We start from the raw sequence: 12,298 nt of genomic DNA, 5'->3' as shown, positions 1-12,298 counted from the left end.
CCTCTTCTCCTGGGGGAACCAGAGAGCACCTGGGTTGGGGAGGGGACTACAGGGACTACTCCCTTGTGGGAGCAGGGTCACAACTCAGGGAGACCTGTCCTCTGCGGCACAAGGGGGACTAGTGAGGTGTCTGGGCTTCTGGAGGTGGAAGCCTCCAAGTGCTGGGCAACCAGATCGCCTAGGTAAATAGAACACTCCGGTTCCATTCTGGAGTCCCAGACTTGGCATCTACTTGCCTGTGGATTGAGCTAGTCCCTTTCTCTCTGGGAGCTTCACTTACCTCATCTGAAAAGTGGGAAAGCCATGCTTGTCTGGCTAGGTAGAGGGGCAGTGGTGAGGCATAAATTCAAAAGGAAAGTCGAAGCGTTTAGTGAACTTCAAGCTCACGTAGCCCATGTTAGGAGCAGGGATTGTCCTTAGGATTAGTCATCAGGAAAATGGCAAAAAAAATGGGAAAGCCCTGTTCATATACATGCCTCCCTCCTTGGCAGCAAGAGGTGGAACTCTTTTTTTTCCTTTTGATCACTGAGCACATTTATTTTATTTCATTTTAGAAAAAAAAAATCTGAGTTTTAAAAAATATGTGGGGATTTCCTTGGCGATCCAGTGGTTAAGACTCAGCACTTCCACTGAAGGGGGCCTGGGTTCAATCCCTGGTTGGGGAGCTAAGATCCCACATGCCGCCCACATGCTGTGAGGCACTGCCAAAACTAAAAAAAAATAAAAATAAAAGAAACTCTGGAATTACTAAAATATATAAGAACAGCAATAATTAAAAAATGCAAATGTGGATAGTCACATATATTGACACTGAAAAGTAGAAATGCCATCCCTTTACAGATTTTATCTCAGAGTCTATCAGCTGTACATCAGCTTCCATTGCCACCAACAGCTGACTGTCGTAGAGTCCTCGTGCTCGCTGAGCCACTGCTTCTGTCGAAGGTTTCATGTCATTTGTACTACACAGAATTCCTTTCATTGCTTGCAGTGATTGCTACACTGCAACCTCGACACCTAGCATAGTGCCTGGCACACAGCAGGCAGCTCGCTGTAGTGAGAAAACACAGGCCACCAAGTCCTCCGACTGGACCATCGCTTGCAATAAACTGATGTGCTGCACTGAGAAAGACAGCGTCACCATGTGGTTTTCCTGCCGAGAATGTTCATCCTGAATCTAAGTATGAGGAAACAATAGGCAAACCCACCTTAGGAAATATTCTACAAAAATCCCATCTGAACTCCTGAAGAAAATATCAATATATCTTAAGGACAAAGAAAGTCTGTTAAAGGACACTAAAAAGACCCGACAGCTAAATTCAATATGTGCCTGTCATTGGAACCTGGATTTTAAAAAAATAGCTCTAGAGGACATAATTGGGACAATTGTGGGGATTTGATCATGGACTCTATGTTAGAAAATAATATCGTGTCAGTGTTAAATGCTACTCATTCTGTGGCTACGCAGAATGTCCTTGTTATTAGGAGATACACACTAAAACTGTTGGGGGGAAGTGATATCACATCTGCAACTTTCATTTCAGAAAAAATGTACATACCAACCATCTGTATAATATATGTGTGTGTGTATATACACGCACACATACATGCACGTAGATAAAGCAAATGTGGTTAAATGTTAATATTTGAATCTAGATGAAGGGTATATGGGTGTATTCTTGCAAATTTCACTAGGTTTGAAATTTTGCAGATTAAAGATGGAAAAAAAAAGAAGCAGCTTTGGCATTGGACTTTGGACCTGGTGCGTCTAAATGTTAATTGTACCACCTTCCACCCCACCTCCCCTGTGTTTTTGGTTTGTTTGTTTGTTTTTTGTTTGGGGCTTTGGGGCTTTGGGCAAGTTATTTCCATCTCTTGCCAAGGGTTTTCCCCCACTGTAAACAGGGTTAATAATACTCCCTGCCCCAAAGGGTTATGAAGATAAAGGATGGTGGATGTAGGGAGCTGACAATGCCTGGCACAGAGTGATAGCGCAGTTAACGCCGGCTCTAATTATGTGGATATATTTGCCAAGACAGGTTCACGGGAAGGAACACATCGATGGGAAAGTTGGAATACTCCCACCTGAGAAATGCTGGTGCCGTGGTAGAAAACAACAAAATCCCTCCTTCTCTTTATTTGAAAGAACTGAGGTGTTTTGGGAGTGCCATGAAATCCCATTCCAGGGGCACGAGTGGTGGTGTGTCAAAGAAACCCACTGCCGGTAAGGGGTAGGGTGGGCTAGGGTGGAAGCCAGCAGAGTAGGCAGAAGGGCCGACCATGGTCTGAGGAAGCAGGGAGGTGTGTGGCGGGAAGTGAGAGAAACTCTCGGGGCCTCGGGGCTGGGAGGTAGTGACTTGTCTCCCTTCAGAGTGGATGAGCCACTGGTCCCTTTACCCGCTCTGTCCTGCCCAGGCCCCTTTTCAGAGAGCCTGTGCCCCCGGGGCCTGCTCACTGCATAGGGCCACAACCCCCAAATACAGGATGGACACCAGATGTGACCAGCCCTGGATCCAGTGCTTAACGCTCACGAGGAAGGGGGGTTCCCGACAGGAAGTCAAACCAGGAGCCTGCTTTGTAATTGCGTTGAGAATTTTAATGAAACTCTGATTTCTTACATTTGCCAGTCACCCCTTCCCAGTGAGGGGCTGAGATGGGCGTTTTGGTCATGGGGCATGACAGTAGGAGCCCAGTCTCCCTCCCTCCTTCTCCTCCAGAGGTGTTGCAGAGCGGTGGCCGGGCGAGGGCTCTGAAGCTCGGAGCCTAGAGACCTCCTGTGCACAAGGCAGAGCCCCAGGAGCCCTGGGAGGCTTTTACAGCAGCTGCTGCGGGTGGTGGAATCTGTGCCCTCCAAGGAGCGGGTGGGAGGAGGGCACTGGGGGGAAACCTCCCAAGCTGGTTAGGACAAGAGCAAGAAGCAAAGTTTGCACAAGTTCAGGTTCAAGGCATCCTTTATCCTAGCTCAACTCTAAAGCGTTGATGTACTCCTTCACCCATTTCTTCTCTGGGTTGGCGCACACCTGGCGATTCTTTCTGGTGATAAAGCTGTGGGAGAGAAGAGGGTGAGACCTGGTCAGTGCTGGGAGCGCCAGTTTTGGAGATGAGGTGGATTGAGGCAGGGGGGAAATGATACTGGGTGGGTTAGTTTTGGAGCTCCATATGATTGTATTGGTGGCGTTCAAGGAAAGAACATTTTCTCTTCTGTTGGATCAAAGGGCTCCAAGCCAGAAGCAGTCCTGTGTGCATTTTAACCCCCCGCCCCCCCAAGCCGCAAAAACACATGCAGCCTGGAGATCTAAGGGGATACGGGGCCCTAGGAGCCCAGGCTTGAGCTGGTCAACCACTTCTCAGCACTTCCTGTTTCAGACCCTGTGCTGGGTGCTGAAGATGCAGAGAAAAAGAGGTGTCTTCCAGGAACTGAGTCATGGCTGAGTAAGTGGGAGATGAGGTGGTGAAACAAATGTGTGATCTGGCCTTAGATAACACAGTGCCTGGCACACATAGACACTCGACAGAGGAACCCATCTGTGTGTGCCTGGGTGAACAGAAGAAGGACATGAACTTGAGTCTTGATTTCACCACTTACTAGTTAGATCACCTTGGGCAAATCACTTAGCACCTCTGAGTCTATACGTTTACCTCTAAAATGTGGACAGAAATAATTCCTAGTTAGCACAATTGTTGTGAAGCTCAGATGAGATAGTATATATAAATTAGTTTTGAAAAATACCATGCATGTGTTGTTATTGGGGTGCTGCGGGACCTCTGCCTTAGGGTGGATCAGAGCAACATGAGCCCAAAGGTCCCGGTACTGGACACCGTGGCTCGGAGAGGTTGAGGACCCTGCGATACTGGCAGATGTCAAAGCACTTCTACCAATTAACCGGCCAGAATGTGGAGGCCGGTGAGGACGGGAGGCCTATATCTCTACAGGTGTTCATGGTGTAAGTTGGAAGGCTCACAGGCCAGGGATCATGGGCTACGTCCAGCTGCCTGCCTTACCTGTTTGCTGGGAGACTGGTTCTCTCTGAGGGACACCCTGGGCCTGGCCAGCAGTGCTACCCATTAACGTGTTACTGTGGAGTTAGCCCTGCCTATGTGGACCATTCTCATTTTGGCTTCTCCTTCAGGATGCTTTCCTGCACCTTTTTGAGATGTTTCCAGACAAAGTGAAGGCTTAGGTTATCTGATGAGAATGAGGATTTCTTGGCCCCTTTTCGTGCTCTATCATGGAGAGCGTTTTTCCTCAGGGAAGCTGCTTCCCCTTCTCTGAGCCTCACTCAGAGCCACCTGACCACCTCTCTTTTTCCCCTGCCTGGCGTGCAGAGAAGAGAAAGGGAGCAGAAGGGGTGTACTGGGCTCTGGTGCCTCCTATATTTGTCTTCTTGTTTGGGGTGGTGAGGGAGCTTCCGATGCAGACCCTGCCCTCGGCAAGCCAGGTGTCATGCAGGAGATCCTGCAGACTCACTGTTCTCTTTCCTCAGCCCCCTTGGCCTGAGGCCAGGAAGTCGAAAGGCCAGGAAACCGACATCTGGGGGGAGGGTTGCCCAGGCTTCCTGCTGCTGCTCCCTGCTGAATGTGATACTGGCTAGCAGCCCCCGTTGCCAAGCCTTCTCTCCCTGCCCGCTCTGTGGGGAGCCTCTCCTGGCCTGACTTCCCTCCGCCTTCCCCTGCCCCTTGAGAGCAGGTGTGCTCAACGTGGCTGCCCTTCTCTCCTGTGCACTTCCTCAAGTCTCTGACCCTGGGTCTGGCTCACCGTAGGTGCTTAATGGATATTTATTGAATGAGTTAGTGACTGAATGTTTTGCATTCACTCCTCAAGTTTCACTTGTCACTTCTATGTATGTAATAATACATTTAGAGGGGGAGAAGGATGATGATATAAGTTAACAACTTATCAGGCACCTAAGTGTGTGCCAGGAAATATTCTAATTTTATCTTTCTTTTTATTATCCTCACTTTGACCCAGTGAGGGAAATACCTCTATTTTACTGCACTTTGCCGATGAAGAAATTGAGGCTCAGAGAGGTTAAGTGACGGGCCCAAGCTCATGCAGCTACTAACTGGCAGAGCGGGGATTTTAATCAAGACAGACTAGCCGGAACAGCCAAGACTGCTGTATTCCTGCCACTGTGACATCGGGAGACCCCTTCCTCCTATAAAAAAATGTCACATCTCCGGCCCCAGCACGCTTTCCTTGGCTGCAAACCCTTCATCGTACATTCCCTGCTGGACTTTCCATAGAGTTGTCGTGCTGGCACCTTGGTCCTTTCCTTTTTAAACAGCTCTTCCTCAGGACTTCAGGGGGCTCCACCTTCACCCTTCTCCAGGTCTGGGTTGAAACCTCAGCATCCCACTCAACCCCTCTCTCTTCCTTGCTACCGACCTCACAGCCCCTGCCAGGGCTTGCTGATTCCGCCTCGGAAGCTTCCTCACCCCGTCTCTCCTTCGCTTCAGGTCCTGTTCAGCCTCAGTACCACTCATGTGGACAACAGCAGCCTCTCCACTGGACCTCTCTTATCTAGACTTTCCCCGTTCCAGCTCATTTCACACTTTTGCTTCATTGTGCTGACACTCAAGGCCCTCAGTGCTTTCCTATACGGAGACTCTACAAAAACCAGAGGAGAGTCTTGGCGACATCCCCTCTGCCTCATACACCCTGTCCCTCAGTACAGTCCCAAGTCAAACAGCACTTTTTGCAGCAAACTTTGCCTAAATCCCTTCTCTTGGCTAAGCCCTGAATCGCGGTGTGTTCCCTCTTTCCTTTTGTAACATCTTATGCAGGGTGCCCTGGTCATTGCTACATCTGTCTTAGACTGTGAGCCCCAGAAGGGCCGGGATGGTGGTTTACTCCACTCTGCCTGCCCATAATAGGTGCTCAAAGAAGGATTTTTTTTCCTTTTGAAAAATACTTGTTTTCAGAGATAAAATTAGTAGTGCTACATTTCTTTTGGCTGTGCCACGTGACATGTAGGATCTTAGTTCCCCGACCAGGGATGGAACCCGCACTCAGAGTCTTAACCACTGGACCGCCAGGGAAGTCCCAGTAGTGCTGAATATTATTGCTATACTTCGAAAGATTCATCAGGACCAAAGGCCAAATCTGAATACCTGTAACTTTGCCAGTGTCACAGAAATTTTTGGATTAAAAAACTTCATCGTTATATGGAAAACTTCGTGATTGCCCCATTTTCATTCTTTAAGTCTCTGTCATCTTAAACTTCTTAAGCCACTATCACTAATGACCTTGCTAGAGTAGAAAGAGGAGGCTCCAGAAACAGGCTCCATCCCTCCCTCACTTACTGTACAACCTTGGGCAAGTCACCAAACCTCTCTGGGTCTCACTTTCATTATCTGAAACGTGGAGAAAATTATGCATACCTGTCAGGGATGTTATGATAAAATGTAGAGATAATGCATGTAAGACATTTGACACACAGTAGGCACTTCCTAGGTAGCAAGGATTATTATTTTTCTAAATATGGTAGCTTACGTATTTAAAGGAGAATCTCATTTCATTATTTCTTCATCAATAACATTTTTTTTAACACGCTTGACTGTAACTAGGGTCTTGACCTCTGACCTCTCCTCTTTAGCTCCTTTTGAAGTTGCAGGTGGATTTGATTGGGTGTCGGATATGAGGGACTGTGGGGTTCTTAACTGGAAAGAGATGACTGAGTCGATCTTCTCCACCCAGGGGCATGGCAGACCAGGTTCAAGAAACAGTCACATCCGTAAAGATCAGAGACCTAACCTAGCCCATCAGAGTGGGGAGGATCCTTCAGGAACACCTTGTCTAGCCTTTTTCCACAATAGCTGGGGGACCTGAAGCTAGAGAGGGCGGAACCATGGCTGTTTGAGCAGCCGGAGGATGGGTGGGAGTGGATGGGGCACCATCTCTGAGGGCTCATGGCCGGGGGACTGGCTCTGGGGCAAAAGGTGTCCCTCCCTCACCCCCTGGAGGGTTCCACAGGGCTGAGACTCACACGACTGCTGCCATGGAGCACTTGCTGCTGGTGTAGAAATATTCCCGGAGGTGGGCGCGGGGCAGCGGGCGGGAGAGGTAGGCAAAGCAGCAGGGTGTGGTGTCCGAGGCATCTGGGAGAGGGAAGAAAGAAGACTCCTGGATTCATTGCCAGTGCTTTATATGAATTATCTTTTTAAAAGCTTTTTGTTTTTAAAATATTTATTTATTTATTTGGCTGCGCCGGGTCTTAGTTGCAGCACGTGGGATCTTCGTTGCCTCATGCGAAATCTTAGTTGCGACCAGGGATCAAACCCGGGCCCCCGGCATTGAGAGCGTGGAGTCTTAGCCACCGGACCATCGGGGAAGTCCCTATATGATTTACCTTGAACAGACTATTATCCTCCTTTGGCTGAAACTGAGGCTCAGAGAGGTAAAGTCACTTGGCCATGGACACACAGTGCCAGAGTGGGGATTCCCTCACCTAATCCTTGAGCCTTCCCTCTATACCACGACCCCATGCCTTTGGCTCTGATGGCATCCTGTGTTTCGTCCGGGCTTGTCTTAGGTCTTCTGCCCTTATTCTTGCTCTCCTAGGATCCTCAGTGGGTTCAGAACTTGGTTTCTTTGAGACCTAGGGTGGGTTGCGGGGAGGCTTCCAAAACTCAGACTTCATGACTGAGCCAGGACCCCTAAGAGAGGCCTGAAGATGCATATTTTATCCTGGGACCCTCTGGCTGAGGCATACTGAGAAGGGCTCTGAACAGAGAAGGAGGACTTTTTGTTGGTCACTTAATTCAGGATGGCCCCGGGAAGTGTCAGTTGCCATTTTCCAGCAGAGTAGTAGTGTTTCAGAGCCAAACAGAGCTGGGTTTGAACACTGCTTTCCTTACTTCCTAGTTGCGTGAACTTGGACAAGTTACTTTACCTCTCCGGGGTTCTATAAGTCGAGGACAGCTACTCAAAGAGTAGATGTGAGCATTAAATAAGATGATATTTGCAAAGCAATCAGCACAATGCTTGACCCAGAGTGGGCATTTAATTAGATTTTGTTATCCTTTATCAAGTCCCATTTTTTTCCATCTGTGAAATGGAGGGAATATGACTGTCCCAGGAGAGTTTTACTTAAGTGCTTAGAAGCTTCTTAGAAACCCTGCTGCTGCTAGACATGAGTTAGTCATGTTTGGAGGTCAGCTCGAGCTGCCCCTGCCTGCTAGTATCCCCAGCATCAGTCCACACTCTGCGAGCTCCTGTAGGGCTTGGGGTGTAGACCTTGATGACACATACAAGTTGTTCAGAGGGTCCCTGCCATGAAGTGGCTTTGAGATCTATCAGGGACAACTGGACATCTGGGTAAAGCAGTACAGGGGAATGTAAGTCATAGGGTTCAGATGGTATAAATGCTACAGTTGAAAAGAGGGCGAGATCTGGGCCAGTCTAAGGGTTGGACCCCGGGGGGTGTGGTGGTCAGGACCTGGACTTACATGGGGAGGCAGATGCAGGAGCGCAGAGGGCAGCCATGGCGAGGATGACAGCGAGGGCGGCGGCGGAGACCTTCATGGTAGCTGTGAGCAGAGGCTGTGGGAGATCCACCTGCTGTCTCAGGATCCTCTGCAGGGATTCTCTGCAGCTCAGGCTGGCCCTTTATAGGGAGCCCGGCCAGCAGAGGGGGCGCCCTCACTAGGGGAGTTTCCAAAAGAGCAGCCACACACTGGCTGATATCATAAGTGAAATTGCACAAAACAGAAAAGAAAACTGAAATAGCCTCCGGAAATTTGAGTCTCTCTCTCTCCCTCGCTCCTCTCTTCACTGCCCTCCAGTCCAGAGTGAGCTCATCACTTCCCTCTTTGCCCTTGAGAAGAACCAGCACAAGCAGTGGTGGTGGAAAAATCTCTTCCTCTGCTGGCATCTTCAGCTTCGTGTGCCAGGGCGGCGGTCCTCCCAGAGGTCAGGAAGCTGCTTCCCTGGGGACAGGAGGAAGGGCAGTACGACGAGATCAGAGCCCAGGTGCCCTGGCTCTCGCTGCAGTGCTCGATCCACTAAGTACTGCTCACCATGAAAAGGTTCATGGTTGGGACATCCTTGAAACTGAATGAAGTGGTGGTCTGGATTAGAGCCAAGGTCCTTCCTCCATTCCAAAGAATTGGATACAGTCAATCTTCATCAATTCCTATTTGGATAATTCAGAATTAGTGACAGTTTGGCCTGGGTTGGGCTGAAGTTGACTTCTGAATTATCTAAAAGTGTCTATTGACAGTGACAAAGGCAAACGCATATAAAAAAGCATAATTTAAAAAAAATGTAATCTTACACCAAGGATGTTTTTTGCTAGCTATCGTCACATATGTAACTTGGTGCCTGAGGGTGACTGAATCACCCAGAATGGGGAGAACTTGTCTCATTTCTTCCACCCGAAGACTTTGACGCAGGCTGGTTATTATTCTCCCTTTATAGAAGTGGAAACCGTGCCTCAGAAGAGGTCACTAAGGTCCTCGAGGTCACACAGCAATAAGTGGGATTTGAACCCAAGTATTTTTTTTTTCAGATTGACTTAAAAAAAGAAATTGAACCATAGTTGACTTACAAATTGTGTTAGTTTTAGGTATACAGCAAAGTGATTCAGATATATGTATAGATACATATATATCTATATATATACATATTCTTTTTCAGATTCTTTTCCATTGTAGGTTATTACAAGCTACTGAATATAGTTCCCTGTGCTATACAGTAGTTCCTTGTTGTTTATCTATTTCATATATAGTAGTGTGTATCTGTTAATCCCAAACTCCTAATTTATCCCTCCCTCTGCCCTTTCCCTTTGGTAACCATAAATTTGTTTTCTATGTCTGTCAGTCTGTTTCTGTTTTGTCAATAAGTTCATTTGTATCATTTTTTAGATTCCACATATAATTGATACCATATAGTATTTATCTTTCTCTGACTTAGTATGATAATCTATGATGTCTGACTTACTTCACTTAGTATGATAATCTTTAGGTCCATCCATATTGCTGCAAAATGACAATATTTCATTCTTTCTTATGTCTGAGTAATATTCCATTGCATATATACCACATCTTTATCCATTCATCTGTCGATGGACACTTAGGTTACTTCCATGTCTTGGCTATTGTAAATAGTGCTGTTATGAACAACAGGGTGCGTGTATCTCTTCAAATTAGAGTTTTTGTCTTTTCTGGATACATGCCCAGGAGTGAGATTGCTGGATCGTATGGTAACTCTATTTTCAGTTTTTTAAGGAACTTCCATACTGTTCTTCCTAGTGACTGTACCAATTTATGAACCCAAGTGCTTCTGATGACCAGGCTCAAGCTCTTTCCACTGACCCACATCATTCAGGCAGTTAAGCTGTTCTTCATCCTCTCTAGGTGCCAGGTGCTGTTCTCAACTTGTCATAAGAATCCTCTCATTCCCTCCTGACTCGTTAAACAATTACCAATAGAAGCACAGTTTTGGAAACCATGGCCCATCTCATTTAAAGAAATAAATTGTAAGCACTTAAGAAACATCCAGCCATCTACACAAAAATGATCTGCCTGTTTGAATTGTTCCCTTCATGTAATCCTCTTAGTCAGCAAACATGTGGGAGGCTGTGCTGCCTAGTGGTTAAGAGCAGGGGCTTTGGTGTTTCATTTACAAGCCAGGTGGCCTCCTACAAGTTACTTCATCTCTCTGGTCTCAGTTTCCTCATCTATAAATCAGCAATAGTAACAGTGGCCCCTCCCACAGCTGTTGAGACAATTAAGTTGCCATAAATGTGCTCACGCTTGGAAAGCTCTTAAGTACAATGCCTGACACTGTTAAGTACTTAATAACATTAGCTACTATTATCGTGTTATTATTGAGTAAGAAAATGGCAGTCCCTTTAAGGATATTCTATACTGTAGGTTTTTCGGCAATCTAGACAGCCCCACCTCCCCACCCCAGACCCCAGTTGATGTGGATTCGTGAACCCTATTACGAAGACTATTTTTAAGCAGGTGGGTCAGTTGAGGCTTAGAGAGGTTAAATGACTTGCTTAAGGTCACATTTCCTAAAGTGATAAGAATTAAACATGGAACCCAAGTCTGTCTTGGTTCCTAGCTTCCTACCACACTGCATTGTATCTAGAGAAATCCCGAAACGTTTGCTAAGGCTGTTTTTCCCTGTGAGCTCTATTTCTGTTGCCTTTCCTTGATCTCAGTTTCCTTCTTTAAGGAAGAAAGGAAAGTACTTTTCTGGATATCAAATACGCTGAGTTGGGACACGAGCTGAGGACAGAGCTGAGGGAACCACAGACGACCAACCTCATCCCCATCTTTAAATCCCAGTGAACGATTCTGCTGTGTGTAAGTGTGTGTGCATGTCTGTGTATAAATGGTAGTGGGAATAGGGAGTAGGTAGGATGACAGGGTTGCTAAGCAGGAATAGGCAGTGGGTACATCAGGAGTATTTTTCTTCCCTTTTGGTGGTTCCAGGGGATTATGGGTGTGCAGAGGAGAGAGAAGAACCTGACTGTAATTCCATTTCTGCCACTCACTTTCTCCTGTGCAAAATCAGAGTTCAGACTCACAGAATCAGTATATTCTCTGGCTCTAAAATACTGATTCCATGAGGAAATCAGAGCACCTGTGTAAACAGTACAGTACCTGGTACAGGGTGGGTGTCCAATGAATGGCAACTGTCATTATGATTTACCTGGCATTCTGTGTTCCCGAAAACCAGGAACGCCTGCCCGTCTGACTCACCACACTGGCGGTCGAGAGGATCAAGGGAAGTGATGACAGTGGATGTGCTTAGGAGACCGTCAGGTGAGGTGCAAATGTCACGAAGCTGTCTCTGTCCTCCCTATCCCACCAGTGTGGTTGGCCTACACCGCTCCATCATTCCTTGCTGCCTCCGCAAATTGTCACTGAGAATTGCTGTGACCCAGGCAGCCCTCTAGGTGCTGAGGACACCATGTGAGCCAAAGACCTGCCCTCTGGAGTGTCTGTTTGTGTGTGGGGGGAGGGGAGAGCTCACCCAGAACAAGGGAAAACATACTCCTTTACTGTGAGTCAGCTTTTCACTGGTCTTGTCTTAACTCCCTGAACACAGTAACAATGTCCTATGCTTTTTTTCTATTTGTTTTTTGTATTCTCCCCCTGCATTCCAACAGATGTCTTGGACATGATAGATGCTAAATTAATGCTGCTTTAGTCTTGATAACTTCTTACAGCATCTTGATTAAGTTCATGGGCTCTCTAGCGTCTGACTCCTGGGTTCAAAATCCAGCTGTATTATTAATTCTGGCTTGGAGCAAGTTGCTTACTTTCTCTGGGACTAAGTTTCTTC

General features: G+C 47.1%; 1 protein-coding gene across 1 annotated transcript; it reads right to left on the bottom strand.

Moving 5' to 3' along the window:
• Nucleotides 1–2,586: 2,586 nt before the first annotated feature.
• On the bottom strand, nt 2,587–8,644 carry LOC132511177 (C-C motif chemokine 5). Its single transcript, XM_060134080.1, has 3 exons — nt 8,446–8,644; nt 6,984–7,095; nt 2,587–3,042 (listed from the first exon to the last, which is right to left on the bottom strand). The coding sequence occupies exons 1-3, from the start codon at nt 8,519–8,521 to the stop codon at nt 2,955–2,957; spliced, it is 276 nt and encodes a 91-aa protein (XP_059990063.1). The 5' UTR covers nt 8,522–8,644; the 3' UTR covers nt 2,587–2,954.
• Nucleotides 8,645–12,298: the final 3,654 nt, after the last annotated feature.

The sequence above is a fragment of the Lagenorhynchus albirostris genome, chromosome 20 (genome assembly GCF_949774975.1).
Source record: "Lagenorhynchus albirostris chromosome 20, mLagAlb1.1, whole genome shotgun sequence".
Classification (NCBI taxonomy): Eukaryota; Metazoa; Chordata; class Mammalia; order Artiodactyla; family Delphinidae; genus Lagenorhynchus; species Lagenorhynchus albirostris.
Note: the sequence above shows the minus strand (reverse complement) of the source record. Positions and strands in the feature narration are given on the sequence as shown.